A 26,138-nucleotide genomic window follows, 5' to 3' on the forward strand; every position below is an offset into this window, starting at 1 on the left:
GTCTCAAAATGTCCAGTTTATCAAAAAACCTTGAGCTGTGTACTGGGGACCATCTACTATAGCCTGATCATGGAATTTTTCAAGAACCTAAGGGGTTCCCTAAGTCCAAGGAAGACAATCAGTGTCTACAAGTCAGAAGGAGAAGGGGAAAGGACATTCTAATCATTGCTTTGTTTTCATTGATTCTGTTGTTGCTTTCTTACCATTGAAAGTACTCTTGCAGTCTGGTAGTGATTAACCTTTGCCACCAGGATGCCCTTTCTGTTTGACATCCCTCAATCTTCATGTTGATCCATAAAAAGGCTTCAAAGTTACAACTGTTTTTTTTTTAGTTCAGTTGCACATACTTATATGCTCAGCCATTGTTTCCAAAACAGCAGAACCTTGCTCTGTTAGCTGGATATTCTAACTTTATCAACATACATACGGAGCAAATTGACACTTTCACCCACACTCAAAACCTGATATGAAGCCCACATTTTAACCTGGGCTTCTAGACCTTCATGGTGAGTTATTTTTTGAGTCCCTTTTTTTTCTCTTTAAAGCAAATATTAGTTGGGATAGTTCTAAACTGTCAGAGATATTCAAATAATGTTGTAGAAAGAGATCACAGTGTTCTTCTTTATTGCTACCAGATCTGTACCCTGAGACTTTTTATATAAACAGCATAAGAGCTTTTCTCAGGCATTGAAAGCTTCTATGCCATCCTTCCTTAGAGTAGTAGGCATCAACTTGTGGTTGGCCCCTCAAGTGATCTGTTTTCTATAATAATGAAGATCTCTCAAGCTGCTTGCATCACTATCTCAAGTTTATAAAATATTTTCGGATTCTACTTCACAGGAAGCCATTCATTGGAATTATCTAAGTCTCAAGTTTGTTAGTTAGATTTAACAGAGCTAACCCTCATCCATGACTTATCAGCAGTTATATGTAAAAGTAAGGCTTTGTGCTTGCTTTGGCAGCACAAATACTAAAATTGGAACAATACGGAGAATATTAGCATGGTGAAGCATTTCATATTTTGCAGTCACGGGAAGGTCATTTGACTGTTTGCTGGCTAAGTCATAGTTTGAATCAAAACAAAATGGGTGGCCCCTTATATTAGAATTGTGATTTTTCACTACAAAAACATTTGTGTAAGGTGATCTATAAACTGAGAATGGAGATAAGTAACACATGGGGTGTTGTGTAAATATTTTGTTAGTATGTATCTTGGAAATGAGAAAATGTCAACTTGCATCTACTTCATGGAACTTAAAAAAAATGAAAGTAGGGTTTTGTCTTCCATGTCAGTTGGAGATAACATCACTGATGGAGATGAACCATCATTCTAGCAAACATCTGCTCGTTCAGTTAGAGTCTGTAGAGAAGTAATAGTGGTAGCCCAAGCCAGATCTTGACATCTGTTAGTTTTCTGCCCTTGGAATTGATGAGCTCAATAATAGTTAACAATCGTGTTACCTATTTTAATGAAATAATATATTCATAAATTAATTTATTTATGAATTATGAAATAGTTGAGATACACTGAATTATAAGCCAGAAATAATAGAACAATAAGCAAAATTAGGACTTAACATTTTTCTTAAACTGAAGCATTTGAATATTAGAACCTATGAAAAAATACACATTGGGTTTGATTTGGGATTTCAAAATAGTTTCAGCAATAAAGTTCAAGAACAAACTCCACTGCTTTACTATTTCTCTGTGAATGTTAAAAATGCTACTTCATTAAACCTATATAAAAACCTAGTGAAAGAAGATAGTAAAATCTAGAAGAAGACATTGTGCCTAAGAGAAGCAACTTGTTTAAGAGCAAATACCTGTTGGCTATAGAGCCAGGACCTTCCAGTAAGAGCCAGGAAGGTGACTTTCCATTATGTCAAGCTGATGTGAGATAGTTTGCTGAGCTATACTGCCTTCACTTCATGAGTACTTCACCTGTTTTTATTATTTAATTGGAAAGGTACTAAGCAGTTTGTAGAGCTTACAGAAGAGAAGTGTATAGGATAATTAACATCCTGATATTGTTCAAGATACTCTAATAATTTAGTATATTTGGTAAATGTTTTTGATAATAGTATTAAAATATTAATTTCATTTATTTTTATGAATAGCATTTTGGAACTAATTAATGAATACAAAAGAAAGAAACTTGAAGAGCTTTCTATAAATAGCAATCCAGGTGAGATTTCTGATAGTGAATTACTCTTGATGGTACTACCATAGATAAAAAAGAATAAAGATGTTTTGATTACAAAAAAGCAGTTTAAAAAAATCACTGTTTAAATTGTACACATTTAAAAAATAGTAGTCTAGATTTTATAATTATTTAAAAAGTTAATTGTAGGTAATTTATAATCTCAGTATTGTTTGAAAAAAATTATTATTTAATTATGGTTCCCAATATTCTAGATGACTTTTTGTGTAAATAAGAAAACAAATTTTTAAGTTATTATGTTGTATGTTTTTTTATAGTCACATAATAATGAATTAGACTTTTTATATAATTAGAACTTCTATTTAATTTGTAAAATAAATTCTTTGCAATTACTAAATGAATCAATAATTACAGTTGGCCCTTGAACAACTTGGGATTTAGTGCTGCCAATCCCCATGCTGTTGAAAATACATATTTGGTATGTTATATATATTATATGTTGTATTCTGAGTACAAGAAAGTAAGCTAGAGAAAGGAAGCTTTTGCAGTAGTTGAAGCTTTAGTTTCCTTGTAGTTTGATGCTTGAACTACTATCAATCTAGTGTAAGGTGTTCACCCATCCATGGTAAAATAAAGTAAATTTACTCCATTTACTCATTTTAAAATGTTGGTCTTTTTCTTGCCCGTATGCCTTCTTTATTTGTTTTACTTAATTTTTTATTTATAAAAAAACAATAATAGTTGATAGGGAATTTTTTTCCTGTGAAAACCATCAGTGAAGAGGCCATGTTGATCTAGGAAATATAAACATATTTATTTGGTGGCAGTAGAAATATAAAGCAGAAGCAGAAAAGAGGTACAGTTAATATGATTTAGTGAACATTGAATGTAAAACATTAGTGGGGAGAGAGAAATCTTGGATCATTCATAGGTTTCCAGGTTGTGTACTGGCCTTTATACTGCACACAAGAAAGGAGTAGGACATGTTCACTGACTGGAGAAGTACAGCTGGTCAACAGGGAAGAATAACTTCCCTTCCCTCCAAATCTGAGGTTGGAGATGCAGACGTAGAATGATGTTATTATAATTATTAGGCAAAGTCATCGATCTCAATGAGCTGTCCATGATGCAGATGTAGAATGAGAAGCTATCCTGTGACAAAACCCTGGGAATGTCAACTTTCCCTCCCCACCCCCAGGAAAAAAAGAGTTGGTGAAGGAGAATGAGCAGTGGCTAGAGAAAAGTAGGAGAGGAGTCAGAGGAAGTGATGTTGCAAAAATAAAAAAAGTGAGAATTTTAAGGAGGGAGTATGAATTCTAACAAGTAAGATTACTCAAAAGCCAATTAGATTTAACTTTTAAAAGCTCTTTGGCGGTACCCTTTTCAAAAGAACCATTTTTGAGGTGTAATGTGGGCTATTGATGTGATTGATATGTCTGTTGTCCAAATATGGAGGAACAAATCTACCAAGATCCTGCGTAACCCTTTTGTAACTGCAGAAGCTACGTGCACAGGGTCAGGGAAAATGGTCTTGACTTCTGAGTATATGTGCCCACACTTTTACAGAATTGTCAAAACCTAAGGGTAATGTGTGAGAAAAACTGTGGTCTTCTTATCTGCTCCTTGTGGAAATACTTAGTTTGTACTGAAATCCCTGATAAGTTCTTCTGGATGCATTCTGAAACAAAAGTCTGGCAGTAGTAACTGGAACCAGCTTGTCCAAAGCACATACATCCCGACTCTCTCCAACATGGAATCATAACACAGCCGCATTTCGAGAGTTTCAAGTTTCAATCAGAAGTAGTCTACAGACATGTGCATGTGTCTTTATAGCAGCATGATTTATAATCCTTTGGGTGTATACCCAGTAACGGGATGGCTGGGTCAAATGCTATTTCTAGTTCTAGATCCCTGAGGAATCGCCACACTGACTTCCACAAAGGTTGAACTAGTTTACAGTCCCACCAACAGTGTAAAAGTGTTCCTATTTCTCCACATCCTCTCCAGCACCTGTTGTTTCCTGACGTTTTAATGATTGCCATTCTAACTGGTGTGAGGTGGTATCTCACTGTGGTTTTGATTTGCATTTCTCTGATGGCCAGTGATGATGAGCATTTTTTCATGTGTTTTTTGGCTGCATAAATGTCTTCTTTTGAGAAGTGTCTGTTCATATCCTTCGCCCACTTTTTGATGGGGTTGTTTTTTTCTTGTAAATTTGTTTGAGTTCTTTGTAGATTCTGGATATTAGCCCTTTGTCAGATGAGTAAGTTGCAAAAATTTTCTCCCATTCTGTAGGTTGCCTGTTCACTCTGATGGTAGTTTCTTTTGCTGTGCAGAAGCTCTTTAGTTTAATTAGATCCCATGTGTCAATTTTGGCTTTTGTTGCCATTGCTTTTGGTGTTTTAGACATGAAGTCCTTGCCCATGCCTGTGTCCTGAATGGTATTGCCTAGGTTTTCTTTTAGGGTTTTTATGGTTTTAGGTCTAACATGTAAGTCTTTAATCCATCTTGAATTAATTTTTGTATAAGATGTAAGGAAGGGATCCAGTTTCAGCTTTCTACATATGGCTAGCCAGTTTTCCCAGCAGCATTTATTAAATAGGGAATCCTTTCCCCATTGCTTGTTTTTCTCAGGTTTGTCAAAGATCGACAGTTGTAGACATGCGGCATTATTTCTGATGGCTCTGTTCTTTTCCATTGGTCTATATCTCCATTTCGGTACCAGTACCATGCTGTTTTGGTTACTGTAGCCTTGTAGTATAGTTTGAAGTCAGGTAGCATGATGCCTCCAGCTTTTTTGGCTTAGGATTGACTTGGTGATGCGGGCTCTTTTTTGGTTCCATATGAACTTTAAAGTAGTTTTTTCCAATTCTGTGTAGAAAGTCATTAGTAGCTTGATGGGGATGGCATCGAATCTATAAATTACCTTGGGCAGTATGGCCATTTTCATGATATTGATTCTTCCTATCCATGAGCATGGAATGTTCTTCCATTTGTTTGTATCCTCTTTTATTTCCTTGAGCAGTGGTTTGTAGCTATTCACAATAGCAAAGACATGGAACCAACCCAAATGTCCAACAATGATAGACTGGATTAAGAAAATGTGGCACATATACACCATGGAATACTATGCAGCCATAAGAAATGATGAGTTCACGTCCTTTGTAGGGACATGGATGAAGCTGGAAACCATCATTCTTAGCAAATTATGGCAAGGACAAAAAATGAAACACCGCATGTTCTCACTCGTAGGTGGGAATTGAACAATGAGAACACATGGACACAGGAAGGGGAACATCACCCACCGGGGACTGTTGTGGGGTCGGGGGAGTGGGGAGGGATAGCATTAGGAGGTCTACCTAATGCTAAATGATGAGTTAATGGGTGCAGCACACCAATATGGCACATGTATACATATGTAACAAACCTGCACTTTGTGCACATATACTCTAAAAGTATAAAAAAAAAAAAAGAAGTAGCCTACAGACGAGCAGTTTGGAGAAGCTGACGTCTTTTATATAATGTCATGGAGAAAAATATAAGATGATATGCTAAGTATACCAAGTCTCTGTGTTCTGGAACACTTTGTTTTAGTGCAATTCCCTTTTCATGACCTCTTGTAATATCTCTGCTTTTACTGTTTTCTTTTGAATTTCATCCCTAAAGAAAATATTATTAGAACACATTTCTAACACAGGTATTTTTGACAACTATATAGGATTTTCTTTTAAGAAAATTAGCTACCTGTTCTAAAGTATATCTGGTATTCTATTAATCTTTAATGCTAAACTTCTTTATATCTTTAGCACAGTGACAGTGTAAGTGATGCTGCTCCTTTAAGATTTTAAGTTTCTTTTAAATTTTCAAACTTTAAATGTCTTTTAAATTGTCAAATTAAGTTAAGACACTTAAGGTGTCTTTTAAATTTTCAAACGACATAGTTTTAATGTAAAACACTTTTCTGGTATTATATTTCTTCAAATATTGGTAATCTGTTACTTAGCTGGAATATTTGGTCAGTTGGATTACCACACCTTTAACCATCTATATATAAGTTTCTTGATTTTTTTTTTTTTGAGATTGAGTCTTTTGCTGTTTCCCAGGCTGGAGTACAATAGTGTGATCATAGCTCACTGCAGCCTCAAACTTCTGGGTTCAGGTGGTCCTCCTACCTCAGCCTCCTAAGTCACTGAGACTGCTACAAGCATATGCCACCACACCAAGCTAACTTTTTCATTTTTTATTTTTTAGAGACAAGGGTCTCTCTCTCTTACCCAGGCCAGTCTCAAACTTTTGGCTTCAAGTGATCCTCCTGCCTCAGCCTCCCAAAGTGCTGGAATTATGGTCATGAGCCATCGTGCTGGTCTATAACTTCCTTTATTCTCCAAAGTGAGTTTAAAGTCCTATTGGCCCTTAATAAGAAAAACCCACTGTTTGGGAGGAGAAGTGGATAACTCATCCTATATTTTAAATGCAGTTTTTGACTTTTTGACCTGTTCTATGAAGAACGGCCCTTAACAGATGATTTTTAGTTTTTATAGATATTTTTAGTTTTATAAGAACTTAAGAAAAAAGATTAGAAACAAATTAAATGAGCTCTATGATCGATAGTAAGTATTATATCCAATGGCTACATATATTTCTATAATTATCATAATGACCTGAATGATGCAAATTATTTTACTTATGTTTTTATTAATAGATTTTTTTTTGAGACTGAGTCTCGCTCTGTTGCCCAGGCTGGAGTGCAGTGGCGCGATCTCGGCTCACTGCAAACTCTGCCTCCTGGGTTCAAACGCTTCTCCTGCCTCAGCCTCCCAAGTAGCTGGGACTACAGGCCTGCACCACCACGCCCAGCTAATTTTTATATTTTTAGTAGAGACGCGGTTTCACTGTGTTAGCCAGGATGGTCTCCATCTCCTGACCTTGTGATCCACCCGCCCCAGCCTCCCAAAGTGTTTGGATTACAGGTGTAAGGCACCGCCCCCAGCCTACTAATGCATTTTAGAGACAGGGTCTCACTCTGTTTCCCAGGCTGGAGTGCAATGGTTGTTCACAGGCACAATCTCCACTGCAGCCTCAAACTTTTGATCTCAAGCAATCTTCCTGCCTCAGCTGTTGGAGTAGTTGGGACTACAGGTGCGTGTCATTGCACCTGGCCTGATCCCCAGTTATTATAAAAGAAACCTTGGTGAGTTGAAGACAATTGGCTGTGATCTTTTTGTTTCTCTTCTAGAAGCTTTCATACTATGGGATATATTTTTAATCATCCGTATTCTCAAATTTGTATTCTGGTTAAAATAGGATTGCTGCTTGTTTTTCATTATTTTTTGGCATAATTATTTCTGTTCCCTTATGGATTTATTCATGCAGAAATACAGGAATCTCAAAGGCAACTGTTAAGGAAAACAGATGAGGGAAAGGTGTTTTATAAACAGCCTTCTGATCGTAGTCACAGGTCACATCACCTTAAAGAAAACTAATTTCATATAATGCCACTATGTCAGAGTTTCCCAAGACCACCTCTGTGTTTGGTGATTCACTTGGAAGGACTCAGCAAACAGTCCTACTCTGGGCTTTGATTTGTTACAGTGAAAGAATACAAAGTAAAATTGGCTCAGGGCAAAGGGGCATGTGGCAAGTCTTGGGGAAGCCAAGCACAAGCTTCCGGGAGCCCTCTCCTGTGGAGTTACCAGGATGTGCTGAATTCCTGTGGCTTCGAATTTTGACAGCACTTGGGCAATATTGTCTACCAGTATGAGTCTGACTAGAGACTTACACAGTATCCAAGGTTCTTATGGAAGCTAGTTACATAGGCATTCTGTCTCACACATTTACAAAAATTCCACACTTCCAGAAGAAAAGCAGCTGTTCAGAGTCAACCACATTGTTTATGCAAACAGTTTAGGTACAGTGAGCTACTTTTCTCAGGAAATGGTGACAAACCTTTAAAATGCAAATTTCCAAACACCAGCAAAGGGCCAGTTTTGCATGTAGGCCTTTCTAAGAATGACAGTCTTATGACTGTTACATGAATTATTTTCTTCACAGCAGTTACAGCCCCAACTTAATTTTAGGTGTCTTAAAAATTCTATTTGATAGTGAATAACATGGTAATATAACATAGCATGATGCTTATTTCATTTGTGTCAGTTGCAACTTAATATGAAATACTAAGTTTCTGTGCTGTTAGATTTTGGAATTTTGGTGAATATTTAACAGGTCTCTGTACAGAAGTTACTATGGCAATATTAGGTAATTATAATCTGTTCTTATTCGATTAACCTTTCAGTAAAATGGTTAGATAAAATAAGTAATGATTTCTCATTTAAAATTAAAATAAAAAATTTGTTTCATTTTAATTATGTAGATGGTTCAGTTTTGTTTTATATTTTGTTAAATTTCTGTTTATAATTATGAAATTTAAAAAATCAATCATTTATCAGTTATTTTCTTGCCTGTTAATACAGTTAAGTTATTTGCTTTATGTGCTTTTATATACTATAATTCTGGAGAGAATATTCATATTGTGTTTCAAATTGAGTACGTCTTGCTATAATATATGGTAATATAATATAGCAATATATTAGTAATAGAAGATTCAGTGAAAATCTTTTTAAAAAATTAACAACTTTATTTTAAGAGCAGTTTAATATTCTCAGCAATATTGAAAAGAACCTAAAGAGATTTTTCACATACGCCATCCCCCCTCACGTTCATAGCTCCCCCCATTTTCAATATCTCCCACCTGAGTGGTACATTTGTTACAACTGAGAAGCTTACATTGATGCATCATAATCATCCAAAGTCCATAGTTTATATTTAAGTTCCCTCTTGGTATTGTACCTTCTATAAAGCTGGACAAATGTATAATAAATGTACCCGCCATTAGAATACTTACGCTGCCCTGAAATTTGTCTCTTTTTTTATTCCTCCCTCACAACTAACCCCTGTCAACTACTAATATTTTTGCTGTCCCCATAGTTTTGATATGTCCAGCATAGTCATATATTAAGGATAACATAGTGGATATCTTTTTCAATATTACAAAACATAATTTCCAAGATAATTGAATGTATTCAATTAAGCTATCCATTGTGCTTTTTTGCTTTTAGTTTATTAATGTAGGATTTAATGGCATATGCTTTACATGTTGAAAAAGCATAATTTATATAGACATTTGCCACATAATGGGGAGGGTTGAGGAAAACGACTTCATGCTGTGTACTACACAGCACTAATTGGATCATCCTTTTCTGTGAGATGGGTCCAGATAGACTAGCAGTGGAAAGGGACAATCTCAAGAGGTTGTACTTTATAAAACTGGAGTCAGAAAGTGTTTCCTATTTACCTTGCAGTTGGAAATAAGACCAGCTAATGAATACTATAGGCATACAAATATGTTTCTTATTCACCTTCTTTCTTTGAGCGATCACTTTGAAAACAGTCTATATTATTATAACATGACTCACTTATAACTAGGTTCTCCATCATGAAAAATGCCAAGAGAGTCATACTATTTTTGTTTACATAAAGTGACAAAGATTTGTTGTTGTTGTTGTTGTTGTTTTTCCCACTAGGTAGTGAGACAACTGTTGGCACATCTTGGTAGCTCCAGTGAGTTTATGGTTCCTTTATATATATTTTATATATTAGAAAGTACTCCCTGGCAACTTGCCATACCATTCCCAGTATTTCTTTATAAGCTTCTCTCTGACAAGGAAACAACACTCAGATTGGATAAGCTTTTAAGGGAGTGATATTTTCTCTGTTTGTGTTTTTTTGAAGGAGCTAAAAATGAAAGCTGAATTTAAGGATTGTTTGTGCCTTACATAGGGTGAATGAATAGCTAGAACTAAGCAAACTTACCAGAATCTTCCCTAGGAGAGGATTAGTGAGAGTAAGGACACTGATCTCTCTTAGGCTCTTCTGCACTGGCAGCTGAAAAGTCTTTGCAGGGATCCTTGACCCTACTCTGTATCCTGTGTTTTGCCATAGAATAGAGTACAGTTTTCATAGACCTAGATTTTTTGAATTAGAGTGCTTTATCCTAAATAGTTTAAACTGAAGAGGTGGAGAAACTGTTGTGTTTCAACAAAATAAGTACAGTAATTTCCTCTTACACATGGGGGATACATTTCAAGACCCTTAGTGAATGCCTGAAAACATGAATAGTGCTGAACTCTATGTGTACAATAATTTTTAAAAATACATATATATCTATAATAAAATTTAATGCATAAATTAGGCACAATAAGAGATTAATAATATCTAATGGTAAAGTAGATCAATGGTAACAATATACTGTAATAAAAGTTATGTGAATGTGAGCTCACAAAATATCATGTACTATAGTCACCCTACTTTCTGCACTGATGTGAGATGATAAAATGGCTATGTGATAAGTGAGGCAAATGCAGTAGGCATTGCCATGTAGTCTTAGGCTACTATTGACCTTCTATTTGACTATATGTCAGAAAGAAGATCATCTGCTTCACGTGATCTTGGATCCGTGAACCATGATGATATTGTTGGTTGGATGTTAGGTACAGATTATGTCAATGACTAGTGAGCAGATATCATGTATAATTTGTATGCACTTGACAAAGGGACGATTCACATCTTGGGCAGACTGGGATGTAATGGCTCAAATTTTGTCATACTACTCAGAATCTTAGGCAATTTAAACCTTATGATGTATATACATCTGGAATTTTATTTATGGACCATGGTTGACCATGGGTACCTGAATCTGCAGTCAATAAAACCACCAATGTCATATTATGAAATATATATTTGGTCTTCAACCCCATTTTCTGTCATACAACTCCTAAAATCCTCAGAATTTCCAACATGATATCATTTGTATGCTAATGATTGACTTATGACAGGCAGCCTCCAGATGGCTTCAGGGTGGGGCTCATCATCAGAGTGATCAGGGTGTGATTAGAGGGTTGGGACTTCCAGCCCCACCCCTCACCTCCTGGGATGTGAGAGGGGCTGAATGTTCAATTAATCAGTCATGCCTATGTAATGAAGCTTTCATAAAATCCCAAAAGGATTGGATTTGGAGAGCATCCAGGTAGCTGTATTCAGCTGCCTGGATCCTCTCCAATACATGAAGGCGTATGGAGAATACATGGATGTTCCCAGAGGGTGAGTGCCCTGGGAGGACATGGAAGCATGTTACTTTCCCCCCATATCTTGCACTATGCATCTCTTTATCTGTATCCTTTAATATTCTTTATAAGAAACTGGTAAATGTGTTTCCATGAGTTCTCTGAGCCACTCTAGTAAATTAATCAAACCGAAGAGGGGGTCCTGGGAAACCCAATTTGAAGTCCAACTGGAAGTTGATTAGAAGTTCTGGAGGCCCAGACTTGTAACTGCTGTTGGGGAATAGCCTTGTGGTACTGAGCCCTCAACCTGTGGGATCTGACACAATCCCCAAGTAGATAGTGCCAGAATTACAGGGCACCCATAGGAATTGATTGTTTGCTTGTTGCTGGGGAAAAATACATATTTGGTCACAGAAATCTTCTGTGCTGATGATTGTTGTTGCAGTGTGAGAGAAGAGGAACATCATGTTGAATATGTGTTTTCTACACATACAGCAGATAAGGGGGACTGCTGTTCTAGCTGCACCTGGTTCATTTGTCCAGAAATCATGTTCTTTGACAATGCCTGCTCATTATATTGATTCTACTAATGATGCCATTTTCTGTCAGTCTGATATAATTCTGTTAGAATTATGACTATTTTATACTGCAATTCACATGTAAGGTAAACCAAATTTTGATAATATATTCTTCTTTGCATTTGATAAGTATATGCTAAGCACATAAGAAAGGAAATAAGAGTTCTTAATTCATTAGTTGCCTACAAATAGTATAAATAATAATTTTAGTATAGCCTCCAAGTATGTTTCTAAAGAACTGCTTTGTAACAAATCATGAGAGTCTCTGTAATAAAGCATCAAAGTCTTATACTTTTTTTCCTATAAAGTCTAAGGCATGTACAAAAGTTCATGATTTTTTTTTCTTTTGAGATGAAGTCTCACTTTGTCACCCAGGCTGGAGTGGAATGGCACAATCTCGGCTCACTGCAACCTCTGCCTCCTGAGTTCGAGCGATTCTCCTGTCTCAGCCTCCCGAGTAGCTGGGATTACATACGTGTGCCACCACACTCAGCTAATTTTTTTTTGTATTTTTGTTGAGATGGGGTTTCACCATGTTTGGCCAGGCTGGTCTCAAACTTTTGACCTCATGTGATCCACCCGCCTTGGCCTCCCAAAATGCTGAGATCACAGGCATGAGCCACTGTGCCCAGCCTGCATGACTTTTTTTTAATAAAGAGTCTTGCTATGTGGCCCAGGCTGTTCTCAAACTTCTGGGCTTCTCAAGTGATACTTCTGCCTCAGCCTTCTGAGTAGCTGAGATTACAGGAACAAGCCACTGTACATATATATATATATATACACACACACACACACACCGAGTATATGCCCAGTAATGAGATTACTGGCTCAAATGGTATTTCCGGTTCTAGATCCTTGAGGAATCACCACACTGTCTTCCACAATGGTTGAACTAATTGACACTCCCACCAACAGTGTAAAAGCATTCCTATTTCTCCACATCTGCTCCAGCATCTGTTGTTTCCTGACCTTTTAACGATTGCCTTTCTAAATGGCATGAGATGTTATCTCATTGTGGTTTTGATTTGCATTTCTCTAATGATCAGTGATGATGAGCTTTTTTTCAGATGTTTGTTGGCTGCATAAATGTATTCTTTTGAGAAGTGTCTGTTCATATCCTTTGCCCACTTTTTGATGAGATTGTTTGTTCTTTTCTTGTAAATTTATTTAAGTTCCTTGTAGATTCTAGATATTAGGCCTTTTTCAGGTGGACAGATTGCAAACATTTCCTCCCATTCTGTAGGTTGCCTGTTCACTCTGATCATAGTATTGGAAGTTCTGGCCAGGGTAATCAGGTAAGAGAAAGAAATAAACGGTATTCAAATAGGAAGAAAGGAAGTCAAATTGTCTCTGTTTGCAGATGACATGATTGTATATTTAGAAAACCAAATTGTCGCAGCCCCAAATCTCCTTCAGCTGATAAGCAACTTCCTCATAGTCTCAGGATACAAAGTCAATGTGCAAAATTCACAAGCATTCCTATACACCAGTAATAGAGTGCTAAATCATGAGTGAAATCCGATACACAATTCCTACAAAGAGAATAAAATAGCAAGGAATACAACTCACAAGGGATTTGAAGGACCTCTTTAAGGAGAACTACAAACCACCACTCAAGGAAATAAGAGACACAAACAAATGGAAAAACATTCCATGCTCATGGTTAGGAAGAATCAATATCTTGAAAATGGCCATACTGCCCAAAGTAATTTGTAGGTTCAATGCTATACCCATCAAGCTACCATTGACTTTCTTCACAGAATTAGAAAAAACTACTTTAAATTTCATATGGAACCAAAAAAAGAGCCCATATAGCCAAGACAATCCTAAGCAAAAAGAACAAAGCTGGAGGCATCATGCTACCTGACTTCAAACTATACTACAAGGCTACAGTAATGAAAACAGCATGGTACTGGTACCAAAAGAGATATATAGACCAATGGAACAGAACAGAGGCCTCAGAAATAATGCCATACACCTACACCATCTGATCTTTGACAAACCTGACAAAAGCAATGGGGAAAGGATTCCCTATTTAATAAATGGTGTTGGGAAAACTGGCTAGCCTTATGCAGGAAACTGAAACTGGACCCCTTCCTTACACTTTATACAAAAATTAACTCAAGATGCATTAAAGACTTAAAATTAAGTTCTCAATGTATAAAAACCCTTGATGAAAACCTAGGCAGTACCATTCAGGACATAGGCATGGGCAAATACTTCATGACTAAAACACCAAAAGCAATGGCAACAAAAGCCAAAATTGACAAATGGGACCTAATTAAACTAAAGAACTTGTGTGCAGTTTTATTTGGGAGTGTGTGTGGGGTACCTCTGAGTTTTAAAAATGAAGAAAGTAAGTAGTCATGCTTTCCTGACTCTTTGGTAGACATAGCCTTTAAGACAGACATTCTGAGCTGTTATGGTCTTAGGGTTCTCTATACTACTAAAACTTATTGACGACATGTAACCAAGAACTGGAATTAAATTTTTTTTTAAAAAAGAAAATGAAATCACCCAAATGCACATTAAAAACCTCTTACAACATATGTGCATATTCCTAGATAACATGTAGAACTTGATTTTGTGTATTAAAACCTTGTAGAAAAGTTCAGACAGTGCACACAATGACTGCAACTTGGTCTTTGTAAAATCAGTGATATATATATATCAGATCTATCCGTGTTGACCCAGTGAGGTATTTGATTTATTGTATGATCTAATGATATGCCATGTGATGACTGCAGCATATTTAATTATGCTCTCTTCATGTTGATACCATATGGACATAAATATGGTGACATACCAGCATGGATATGCTTATGTGGTTGCTTTTACTCATTTGTATTATATTAGAAATGAAACAGAAGTATTGGAAATCCTAGCAAGCATAGCTGCATCTCTCCCATGGCTACGTTGATTGCAACTGTTTCCCCCTTAAAGCATGTATTTTTGACATGTCATGACCCTGAGAAAATCCAGTGTGTGCTTTTCAGAGAATGACAGTAAGGAGTGGAAATGGCCAATGGTCAAAGTGTTACTTGTCCTCTTGGCTCCCCTTCATGAATGTTAAACCCTAAACTACTCAGATCACAATTTAGAACCCCTTTGTTGATCCTTATAGAGTGTTCCCAGATGTCAAATGACAAATAGGACTTTGATGAAGAAACACCCTGTAAAGCCATATTGCTCTGGTTTTTGTGTGTGAGTGTGTGTGTGTGTGTGTGTGTGTGTGTATTTTTTTCTCTTCTGAAAACTGTAAATAGAGGAATTTTCATTACAAGTGAAAATATTTCTGTTCCATATTTATTTCCTGTCTAACGTACTTTGCTCTTCTTGGATCTAGTAAGGATCTCAGCTTGTCTTTTTTATACCTGCAAAAAATTATGTCAGTGCTTCATTTTTCATGTCAATTACTGACATGTTCTCAAGTCTTCACAAGTTGTTTCTGAAGATTTTGGTGCATCAAGGAGAGACTGTCATTGTAGTTGAATAAGTTTTTAAATAGGTTATATTCATTAAAATTTCAGAGCTTGTTTCTCTGGAAAGCATAAACATAGTGGTGCTATGGGTAGTTAAACATAAAATAGTTCCACAAAGTGTTGTGTACATAAAAGTGTTCATATCCTGGAAAATCCTAGTTTATTGCTCAGTACTGTCTGCTGGAGAGGAAAACAGGTAAGATAGGCTGCTGAGCCTATGATAATAACTCATAATATGAGGTGAAAGCATAGAGACAAAATGAGAGATGATAGATACTCAAACCGATGTGAGTGAAGAACAGCTGTGAAAGAGTGTCTATGGGAGAGAGGAGGCCATGGGGCTGCTTTTGTGAAGAAGGAATTTGTACACATTAGTCAAGTGTCTGACACATTTAACATGTTAATAAAGCAAAACCTTATCTTCACATGTGTCAGAATGGGATTGTACAGATGTCACATACAGTGGTGGTGAAAATAATGAAGAAACGAATGTGGAGGTCAAAGAATCAAGTCCACCAATATGGATATTAGATTTATGAACGAAAAAAATGTATGTCAAATTGGGCAGGTGTAAACAAAGAAAGCAGCTAGTGAGGTAATTTGGAGGTTTCTGATGAGGAGACTTGTGGGAAGTCGCTTAATGGAAAGCAGAAGCAGAAGTTAGAAGGATGAGGGTAACCCACAGGGTCTCATTTCTTCTCCCTAGAAGTTTTGCACATCAATGATACATGCTTCGTTCACATCAGATTTTTGTTTTTTGTTTTTGTTTTTGGAAAGCTGTGTTTGCTGAGGTAGTTATTTTGTAAAAGAACCTGAGAGACCCCGATGGTATATCATGTGAAACTAGATTTTAAAAAAAAAGGAATCAAAGAATGCATTTTTAGAGTACTAAACAGATAACTGCCAATAATCATGACAATCATGGCATATGTATATATATGTATTATGTCATATTGGTTGGTTATTTATAAGAAAAGAAGTCTCTAGTGATTTAGAAACTTTGTTTAGTTTATTTTCATAGGAATCTGATTACACATTATTTCATTGATGTGTATGTTTTTGCAAAAGTGGATGAAGAGACAGTGAGAAAGTCGAACTGCTGAATCCAGGAAATGTAAAAACATCAGGAATCTTCATGAGTATAAATAAAATGATTTTTTAAATTATAACTCTTAGATTAAGTGAACTCACTTCAGATGCATTTAGAATATTTGCATAAGGGATGATTTGATTTTTGGCTGCTCCAGGAACTACTGGAAGCAGGAAAGAGTGATAGAATTGGGATAAGCCACAGTGACTCATTGCTCCTCTTCGTTACCATTGGGCACCAGAGGTATATGTTTTGTTGACATTGGTTATTCAAATGAGATAAACATGAATATGCATACATTGGCTTTGTTTTTCAAGGAGCTATTGGATAAAATAGCAACTTAATAAAAATTCTCTAGAGAATAACATGATACTTTAACCAGACTATTTTAGAAGTGAAAATAATGTTGAATTCATTACTTCACTCCCAAATGGTTATTTTCAAGGAATATTGGAGTGATTTCCAGATGTAAAAGCTTATTCATATCTAATGCTTGTAGAAAGTTTATTTTGTATAAGTATGTCAAATTTGCTAATTTATTACACTTTTTGATGAAGTTTATACATTATACCTTGTTGCAATGAGTGGATGAAGGAACTTTTGGAAGGCTAAACTAGAAGATACAAGAGATGTAGGCACATTATTACACCATATGGGTGTGAGAAATAATGAATATTACATACTAGAATTCACCAAACATATATCCAAGCTGATTAAGTTAGGACACTTCCACTGAAGAGATTTCAACTAAAGTGTCATTATAATTGTGTACCTTCTCACTGATCAATCAAGTTAAAGAGCATGATGAATGTTTGCAGTAAAATGTTCCAAATCATTCTGATATCTTGCATGAAAGACATGCGGGTGCATGTATCACCTGCTTTGACGCTGATTCCCAGGTGTATGAGTTGGACTCTGATTTTAGATCACATTTGTCCTCATCACTCAGCATATCCACATTGATATTGACATGGTTTTATTTTAGTTTTAGACATATGGAGAAAGTCATATCACATTTGAAATTGTCAGTGTATATTTCTTGAAGCCTGTATTCCTATTTTCTTCAGTGTATTTCCTTCATGTTTAGTCCCAAGAAACAAAGTATAAAATATCAAAGCCTACAGTAATACAGGCAGGAGTACAAAACTTGATGCTAACATGCTATCCATGCATTAATGTATGGATAACATTATCATAGTTACATATGATTGATTATGTATCCCTTTTGCTTTTCAGTGTCTCCTCAGAAACAACCAGCTGAGAAGGTAATTAAAGTCTCATTTATATGTTGAACTATTAACTGTATAGTCTATGAAACCTACTTTACATATTGATTATTTTGTTTCAAATCCCATTCAGGCTACAAGTGATGACAAAGATTCTGTTTCAAATATAGCCACAGAAATAAAGGAGGGACCAATATCTGGGACAGGTAATTTTGCAAAACACTTCTAATGTCATGTTCAATCAAGATGGAAGAGAACTTCCCTTCCCCAAATAAATCAGTGGGGAGTTCATCTAAGCTGCACGTTCTGATTCAGTACACCTGAGATTCTTCATTTGTAGTGAGTTCTCAGGTGACTCTGATGCTGCTGGTCCTTGGTCATGATCTGAGTAGTAAGATTGTAGGCTTCCTTACATTGAAATTGGGAAGAAGAAACATTGGAGAGCAGTTCAACACATACCAGGCTAAGGGAGCAGCATAATTTTGCTTTAATTTTACAGCATGTTTCCATCAAGAGGGGAAAGAGAATGAGATGAAGTAATAGATATTATAGGCATCATATCATATTGTTATCAACAGAGGGAAAAGTGATCCTAATAACTCCATAAACACTGTAGAATGAGAGCTAAGAAGACCACTGATGTAGCAATTATTTTCCTCAAGGAAGAGGGATTGTGAGGCAGGAAGGAGGAAAAAGAAGAAGGTATTTATGTAATTTTGGGGTTTCTGCTGAGGAAACCTGAGTGAACTCATTTCAGATGCATTTGGAATATTTGCATAAAAGAAGATTTGATTTTGGCTGCTCTGAGAACTACTGGAAGCAGGAAACAATGCTAGAATCGGGATAAACCACAGTGACTCATTACTCCTCTTTGTTACTATTAGGCATCAGAGATACATGTTTTGTTGACTTTACTTATAAAAATGAGATAAACTTGCATATGAATACATTGGCTTCCTTGTTCAAGGAGCTAACTCTTGGATAAAATAGCTATTCAATGAAACTTCCTTAGAGACTAACATGATACTCCCAACAAGGCTATTTTAGAAACAAAAATGATGTTGAATTCTAATTAACTCCTAAAGTGGTGATTTTCAATGAATATTGGAGTGATTTCTGAATGTAAAACTTATTAATATCTAATGCTTGTAGCAGTTTTACTTTGTAGAAGTATGTTAACATTGGTAATTGATATTTTTATTGAGGCTAATACATTATCGTTTGTTGCCATGAGTGGATGAAGAAACTTTCAGAAAGCTAAACTAGTGGATACAAGATACTTAGGCAAATTATTACACCACATGGGTGTGAGAAATAATGAATATTATCTACTAGATTTCAGGAAACATATATCCAAGGTGATCAATTTAGGACATTTCCACCAAAGAGACGTGAAGTGTACATTTAACTGAATTGTCATCGTAATTGTGTACCTTCTAGTTATTGGGCAAGTTAAAGGGCATAATGAACGTCTGTAGTATAATGGTGTAAATCCTTCTGATTTCTTGCAAGAAAGACATGAGGGATCATGTACCACCTGCTTTGACATTGATTCTCAGGTGTGTGAGTTACTCCTCTGATTTGTCCTCATCACTCGGCAGATCCACATTGATATTGACACAGTTTTATTTTAGTTTCAGATGTATCACGAATCATACCATGTTTGAAATTGTAAGGGTATATTTTGTGAAGGCTGTATTCCTTTTTTTTTCAGTGTATTTCTGTCGTGTTCCAGTCTCCAGACAAAAAGTAGAAAACATCAAAGCCTACACTAGTACAGGCAGGAAGATACAGCTTGATGCTAACACTGCATGAATGCATGGATAAATTTATCATATGTACATGTGAGTGATTATGTTTCCCTTTTGCTTTTCAGTGTCTTCTCAGAAACAACCAGCTGAGAAGGTAATTAAAGTCTCATTTATATGTTGAACTATTAACCGTATAGTCTATGAAACCTACTTTACGTATTGATTATTTTGTTTCAAATCCCATTCAGGCTACAAGTGACGAGAAAGATTCTGTTTCAAATATAGCCACAGAAATAAAGGAGGGACAACAATCTGGGACAGGTAATTTTGCAAAACACATTTAATGTCATGTTCAGTCAAGATAGAAAAGTACTTCTCTTCCCCGAACAAATCAGCGGGGGATTCATTGAAGCTGCACATTCTGATTCAGCAGGCCTGAGATTCTTTAGTTCTCAGGTGACACTGATGCTGCTGATCTTCCACATGATCTTTGCAGTAAGATTATAGACTTCCCCACACTGAAATTGGGAAGAAGAAACATTGGAGAGCCATTAAAGACATAAGGAGTCAGGGGACAGCATAATTTTGCATTAATTCTACAGCATGTTTTCACCAAGGGAGGAAGGAGAAAGAGATGAAGTATAGATTTTACAGACATTACATCGTATTGCTAAAAACAGATGGAGAAATTATGGTAATAACCCATAAACACTGTAGAACGAGAGCTAAGGAGACCACTGATGTAGTGATGACTTTCCTCAAGGAAGAGGATTGTCAGGCAGGAAGGAGGGAAAATAGGAAGTTATTTATGTAATTTCGGGGTTTCTTCTGAGGAAACCTGAGTTCAGTTGCATATTCGAACATTTTTGTAAAAGAAGCTTTGATTTTGGCTGCTTTAGGAAACAGTGGAAGCAGGAAGGAGTACTAGAACTGGGATAAACCACAGTGACTCATTACTCCTCTTTGTTACTGTTGGGCATCAGAGATATACGTTTTGTTGATATTAGTTATTCAAATGAGATAAACATGAATATGCGTATATTGGCTTTGCTTTTCAATTAACTAACTTTTGGATAAAAATAGCAATTTAATGAAAATGCTTTAGAGAATAACATGATATTTTATACCAGACTATTTTAGAAAAAAAAATAATGTTGAATTCATTAATTGACTTTTAAAATTCTTATTTTCAATGAATATTGGAGTGATTTCCAAATGTAAAAGGTTATTCATATCTAATGCTCGTAGCAACTTTATTTTGTATAAGTATGTCAAATTTGATCATTTATTATACTTTTTGATAAGGTTTATGTATTATATTTGTTGCAATGAGTGGATGAAGAACCTTTCTGTAGCCTAAACTAGAGGACACAACAAATGTAGGCACATTATTACACCACATGGGTTTGAGAAATAAAGAATATTATATACAGGATTATCCCAACCTATATCCAAGCTGTTGAAGCTGCGACACTTCCACCGAGGACTTGTGAAGTGTACATTCTACTAAAGTGTCATTGTCATTGTGTACCTGCTCAATTACGAGGCACGTTAAAGAGCGTGATGAATACTTGCAGCATAATGGTATAAATCCCTCTGATGTCTTGCATGAAAAACATGCAGTAGCATTTAGTACCTTCTTTGACATTGATTCCTGGGTGTATGAGTTGCTCCTCTGATTTTAGATCACATTTCTTTTCATCATTCAGCATATCCACATTGATATTGACACTTTTTATTTCAGTAATACACACATAACGCATAATACCTCTTTGTAATTTCTGACTGTATATTTTCTGGAAGCGTGTATTCCTATTTTCTTCAGTGTATTTCCTCATGTTCCTGTCCCAAAGACACAAACTGTAAAACATCAAATCCTACACTAGTGCAGGCGGGAGGATACAGCTTGATGCTAACACTGCATGAATGACTTTGTCATATTTACATATGATGAATTATATATTTCTTTTACTTTTCAGTGTCTCCTCAGAAACAATCGGCCTGGAAGGTAGTTACTCTTTCATTTATATTTTGAATTATTTATTTTATAGCCTATGAAATATATATTATGTATTGACTATTTTGTTTCTCTTTCCATTCAGGTTATATTTAAAAAGAAAGTTTCTCTTTTGAATATTGCCACAAGAATAATGGGCGGTGGGAAATCTGGAACAGGTAATTTGGCAATACACTTTTAATGTCATGCGCACTCAAGATAGAAGACAACGTCCCACCCCTGAATAGATCAGTGGGGTGTCATTGAAAATGCACTTTCTGATTCAGCAGGCCTGAGATTGTGCATTTCTAGTAAGTTGTCAGGTGGTGCTGATGCTGCTGGTCCTCGGTCATGATCTTAGTAACAAGCTTATAGAGTTCCCAACATTGAAATTGGATAGAAGAACCATTGGAAAACAGTTGAAGACATAAGAGGATCGGGGGACAGCATAATTTTGCTCTTATTTCAGAGCATGTTTCTATGGAGAGGGGAAGGAGAAAGAGAAGAAGTAACAGAAATTATAGATGTCAGATGGTACTGCTAAAACCAGAGGGAGGAAGTTGTCATAATAACCCGTAGACACTGGAGAATGAGAAACAAAGTGACCACTGATGTATTAATTATTTTCATCAAGAAAGAGGGATTGCAAGGCAAGAAAGAGGGGAAGGAAGAAGTTATTTAGGTAATTTTGGGGTTTCTGCTGAGGAAACCTGAGTGAACTCACTTCAGATGCATTTAGAATGTTTGCATACCAGAAGATTTGATTTCTGACTGCTCTGATGACTACCAGAATCAGGAAGGAGTGCTAGAGTTGGGATAAACCACAGTGCCTCATTCCTGTTTATTAGTATCAGACATCAGACATATATTTTTTATTAGTTATTCAAATGAGTTTAAATTTAATACGACTATATTAGCTTTTTTCCAAAGCTTTTTTCCAAAGCATTTTCCAAATGCTTTTCCATTAAAATAGCTATTTAGTGAAAATTCTTTATAATACAATGATATTCCAGAGTAGACTAATTTTGCAGACAAAAATAATGTTAAATCTATTAATTGAATCCTAAAATGGTTATTTTCAATGAATATTGGACTGATAGCCAAATGTAAAAGCTTATTAATATCTAATGCCAGGAGCCATTGCATTTTGTATAAATATGTGTAATTTATTGTACTTTTTGATGAGGTTTATATATTATACCTTCCTGCCATTAGTGGATGAAGAAAATTTCTGAAGGCTATACTAGAGGATACAAGAAATGTAGGCAGATTATTACACCACATGGATATTATAAATAATGAATACTATCTACTAGGATTCACCAACCATATATCCAAGCTGATCAATTTAGCTCCCTTCCACTTAAGAGACGTGAAGTGTACATTCATCTGAAGTGTCATTGTAATTGTGTACCTTCTCAGTTATCAGGCAAGCTAAAGAGCATGATGAATGTTTGTAGTATACTAGTGTAAATCCTTTTGATACCTTGCATGAAAGACATGGAGGATCATGTAGCACCTGCTTGGACATTGATTCTCAGGTGTATGAGTTGCTCCTCTGATTTTAGATCACATTTGTCCTCATCATTCGGCATATTCACATTGATACTAACACTGTTTCATTTTAGTTTTAGACGTATGAAAAATCATACCATGATTGACATTGTAAGGGTTTGTTTTGTGAAACCTGTATTTCTTTTTTTTCAGTGTATTTCTGTCATGTTCCAGTCCCCAGACACAAAAATCAAAGCCTATACTAATACAGGCAGGGGGATACAGCTTGATGCTAACACTTCATGAATGTATAGATAACTTTATCATATTTACATATGAGTGATTATGTATCCCTTTTGCTTTTCAGTGTCTTCTCAGAAACAACCAGCCTCAAAGGTAATTAAACTCTCATTTATATTTTGTATTAGTAACTGTATAGTCCATGAAACATACTTTCTTTATTGATAATTTGCTTCAAATTACTTTCAGGCTGCAAGTGACAAGACAGATTCTGCTTTGAATAAAGCTACAGAAATAAAGGATGGACTACAATGTGGGACAGGTAATTTTGCAAAACACATTAAATGTCATGTTCAGTCCAGATAGAAAAGAACTTCTCTTACCTGAATAAATCAGCGGGGGGCTCATCAAAGCTGCACATTCTGATTCAGCAGGCCCGAGATTCTTCATTTGTAATATGTTCTCGGGTGACGCTGATGCTGCTGGTCTTGGACATGATCTTCGCAGTAAGATTATAGACTTCCCCACATTGAAATTGGGAAGAAGAAACATTGGAGAGCAGATCAAGACATAAGGGGCTCAGGGGACAGCATAATTTTACTTTAATTCTACAGCATGTTTTCACCAAGGGTGGAAGGAGAATGAGTTGAAGTATAGATTTTACAGACGTCACATCGTATTGATAAAAACAGACGGAAAAGTGATTGTAATAACCAGTAAAAATTGTAGAACGAGAACTAACGAGACCACTGATGTAGCAATGATTTTCCTCAAGGAAGAGGGATTGTGAGGCAGGAAGGAGGGAAAAGAAGAAGTTATTTATGTAATTTTGGGGTTTCTGCTGAGGAAACCTGAGTGAACTCACTTCGGATGCATTTAGCATATTTACACAAAAAAGATTTGATTTTGGCAGCTCCAGGAACTACTGGATGAAGCAAAGAAAGCTAGAATTGGGATAAACCACATTGACTAATTACTTCTCTTTGCTACTATTAGGCATAAGACATATATCTTTTGTTGATTTTTGTTATAAAAATTAGATAAACTTGAATATCAATACATTGGCTTCTTTCATCAAAGAGCTATCTCACGGATAAAATAGCTATTTAATGAATATTATTTAGAGACTAGTATGATCCTCCTAACAAGACAATTTTAAAAACAAATATAATGTTGAGTTCATCAACTGACTCTTAAAACGGTCATTTTCAATGAATATTGGAGTGATTTCCAAGTACAAAAGCTTATTAATATCCAATGCTTTTAGCAGTTTTATTTAGTAGAAGTATGTCAAAATTGATAATTGATGATGCTTTTTATTGAGGTTTATATATTATACTTTGTTGCCATGAGTGGATGAAGAAATGTCCGGGAAGGCTAAACTAGAGAATACAGGAAACTTAGGCAAATTGTTGCACCACATGGATATGAGAAATAATGAATATTATTTACTCAGATTCAGGAAACATATATCCAAGCTGATCAATTTAGGACACTTCACTGAAGAGACAGAGACATGACGTGTACATTCAACTGAAGTGTCACTGTAATTGTGTACCTTCTCAGTTACTGGGCAAGTTAATGAACATGATGAATGTTTGCAGTATAATGGTGTAAGTCATTTGGATATCTTGCATAAAAGACATGTGGGTGCATGTGCCACCTGCTTTGACATTTTCCCAGGTGATTGAGTTTCCCCTCTGATTTTTGATCACATTAGTCGTGATCACTGGGCATACCCTTTTTGATATTGACACTGATTTATTTTTCTTTTAGATATACGAGAAATCATATTATGTTTGAAATAGTTAGGAATATATCGTGACACATCTATTTCTGTTTTCTTTAGTATATTTGTGTCATGCTCCTGGCTTAAGACATAAAGTAGAAAATATCAAAGCCTACACTAATACAGGCAGGCGGATACAGCTTGATGCTAACACCGCATGAATGTATGGAAAACTTTATCATATTTACATATGAGTGATTATCCCTTTTGCCTTTCAGTGTCTTCTCAGAAACAACCAGCCTTGAAGGTAATTAAACTCTCATTTATATTGTGAACTAGTAAATCTATAGTCTATGAAACATACTTCATTTACTTATTTATTTATTATTTTCTTTCAAATTCAATTCAGGCTACAACTGACGAGGAAGGTTCTGTTTCGAATATAGCCACAGAAATAAAGGATGGAGAAAAATCTGGGACAGGTAATTTTGCAAAACACATTCAATGTCATGTTCAATCCAGATAGAAAAGAACTTCTCTACATCTAATAAATCAGCGCAGGGCGGGTGGGGGGCTCGCCGAAGCTGCACATTCTGATCCAGCAGGTCTGAGAGTCTTCATTTGTAATAAATTATTGGGTGACGCTAATGCTGCTGGCTTGGAACGTGATCTTCGCAGTAAGATTATACACTTCCCCACATTGAAATTGGGAAGAAGAAATATTGGAGAGAGGTTCAAGACATAAGGGGCTCTGGGGAACAGCATAGTTTTGCTTTAATTCTACACCGTGGTTTCACTAAGGGTGGAAGGAGAAAGAGAGGAAGTATAGATTTTACAGACGTCACATCGTACTGCAAAGAAAAGACAGAAAACTGATAGTAATAACCCATAGACACTGTAGCACGAGAACTAAGGAGACCCCTGATGTAGCAATTATTTTCCCAAGGACGAGGGATTGTCAGGCAGGAAGGAGGGAAAAGAAGTTATTTATATAATTTAGGGGTTTCTGCTGAGAAAATCTGAGTGAACTCACTTCACATGCATTTGGAATATGTGCTTAAAAAATATTAGATTTTGGCAGCTCCAGGAACTATTGGAAGCAGGAAACAATGCTAGAATTGGGATAAAGCACACTGACTCATTACTCCTTTTTGTTACTATTAGGCATCAGAGATACATGTTTTGTTGATTTTAGTTATAAAAATGAGATAAACTTGAATATGAATACATTGGCTTCCTTGTTCCAGGAGCTACCTCTTGGATAAAATAGCT

At 35.9% G+C, this 26,138-nt stretch overlaps 1 protein-coding gene across 3 annotated transcripts in view; it reads left to right on the forward strand.

Moving 5' to 3' along the window:
- LOC103785882 (ankyrin repeat domain-containing protein 36A-like) overlaps nt 1–26,138 on the forward strand; it is a 132,795-nt gene that overhangs the window by 12,343 nt on the left and 94,314 nt on the right. For 2 of the 3 annotated variants that reach the window (XM_063594781.1, XM_063594782.1), the window contains exons 2-11: nt 17,667–17,695; nt 17,790–17,862; nt 19,533–19,561; nt 19,656–19,728; nt 21,387–21,415; nt 21,510–21,582; nt 23,265–23,293; nt 23,387–23,459; nt 25,145–25,173; nt 25,276–25,348. In XM_063594781.1, coding sequence (XP_063450851.1) covers nt 17,667–17,695; nt 17,790–17,862; nt 19,533–19,561; nt 19,656–19,728; nt 21,387–21,415; nt 21,510–21,582; nt 23,265–23,293; nt 23,387–23,459; nt 25,145–25,173; nt 25,276–25,348 — 510 coding nt within the window. Of the gene's footprint in view, nt 1–2,117; nt 2,186–17,666; nt 17,696–17,789; nt 17,863–19,532; nt 19,562–19,655; nt 19,729–21,386; nt 21,416–21,509; nt 21,583–23,264; nt 23,294–23,386; nt 23,460–25,144; nt 25,174–25,275; nt 25,349–26,138 lie in introns of all 3 variants that reach the window. The other variant, XM_063594779.1, reaches the window with a different exon arrangement.

This window comes from Pan paniscus, chromosome 12, assembly GCF_029289425.2.
Source record: "Pan paniscus chromosome 12, NHGRI_mPanPan1-v2.0_pri, whole genome shotgun sequence".
Classification (NCBI taxonomy): domain Eukaryota; kingdom Metazoa; phylum Chordata; class Mammalia; order Primates; family Hominidae; genus Pan; species Pan paniscus.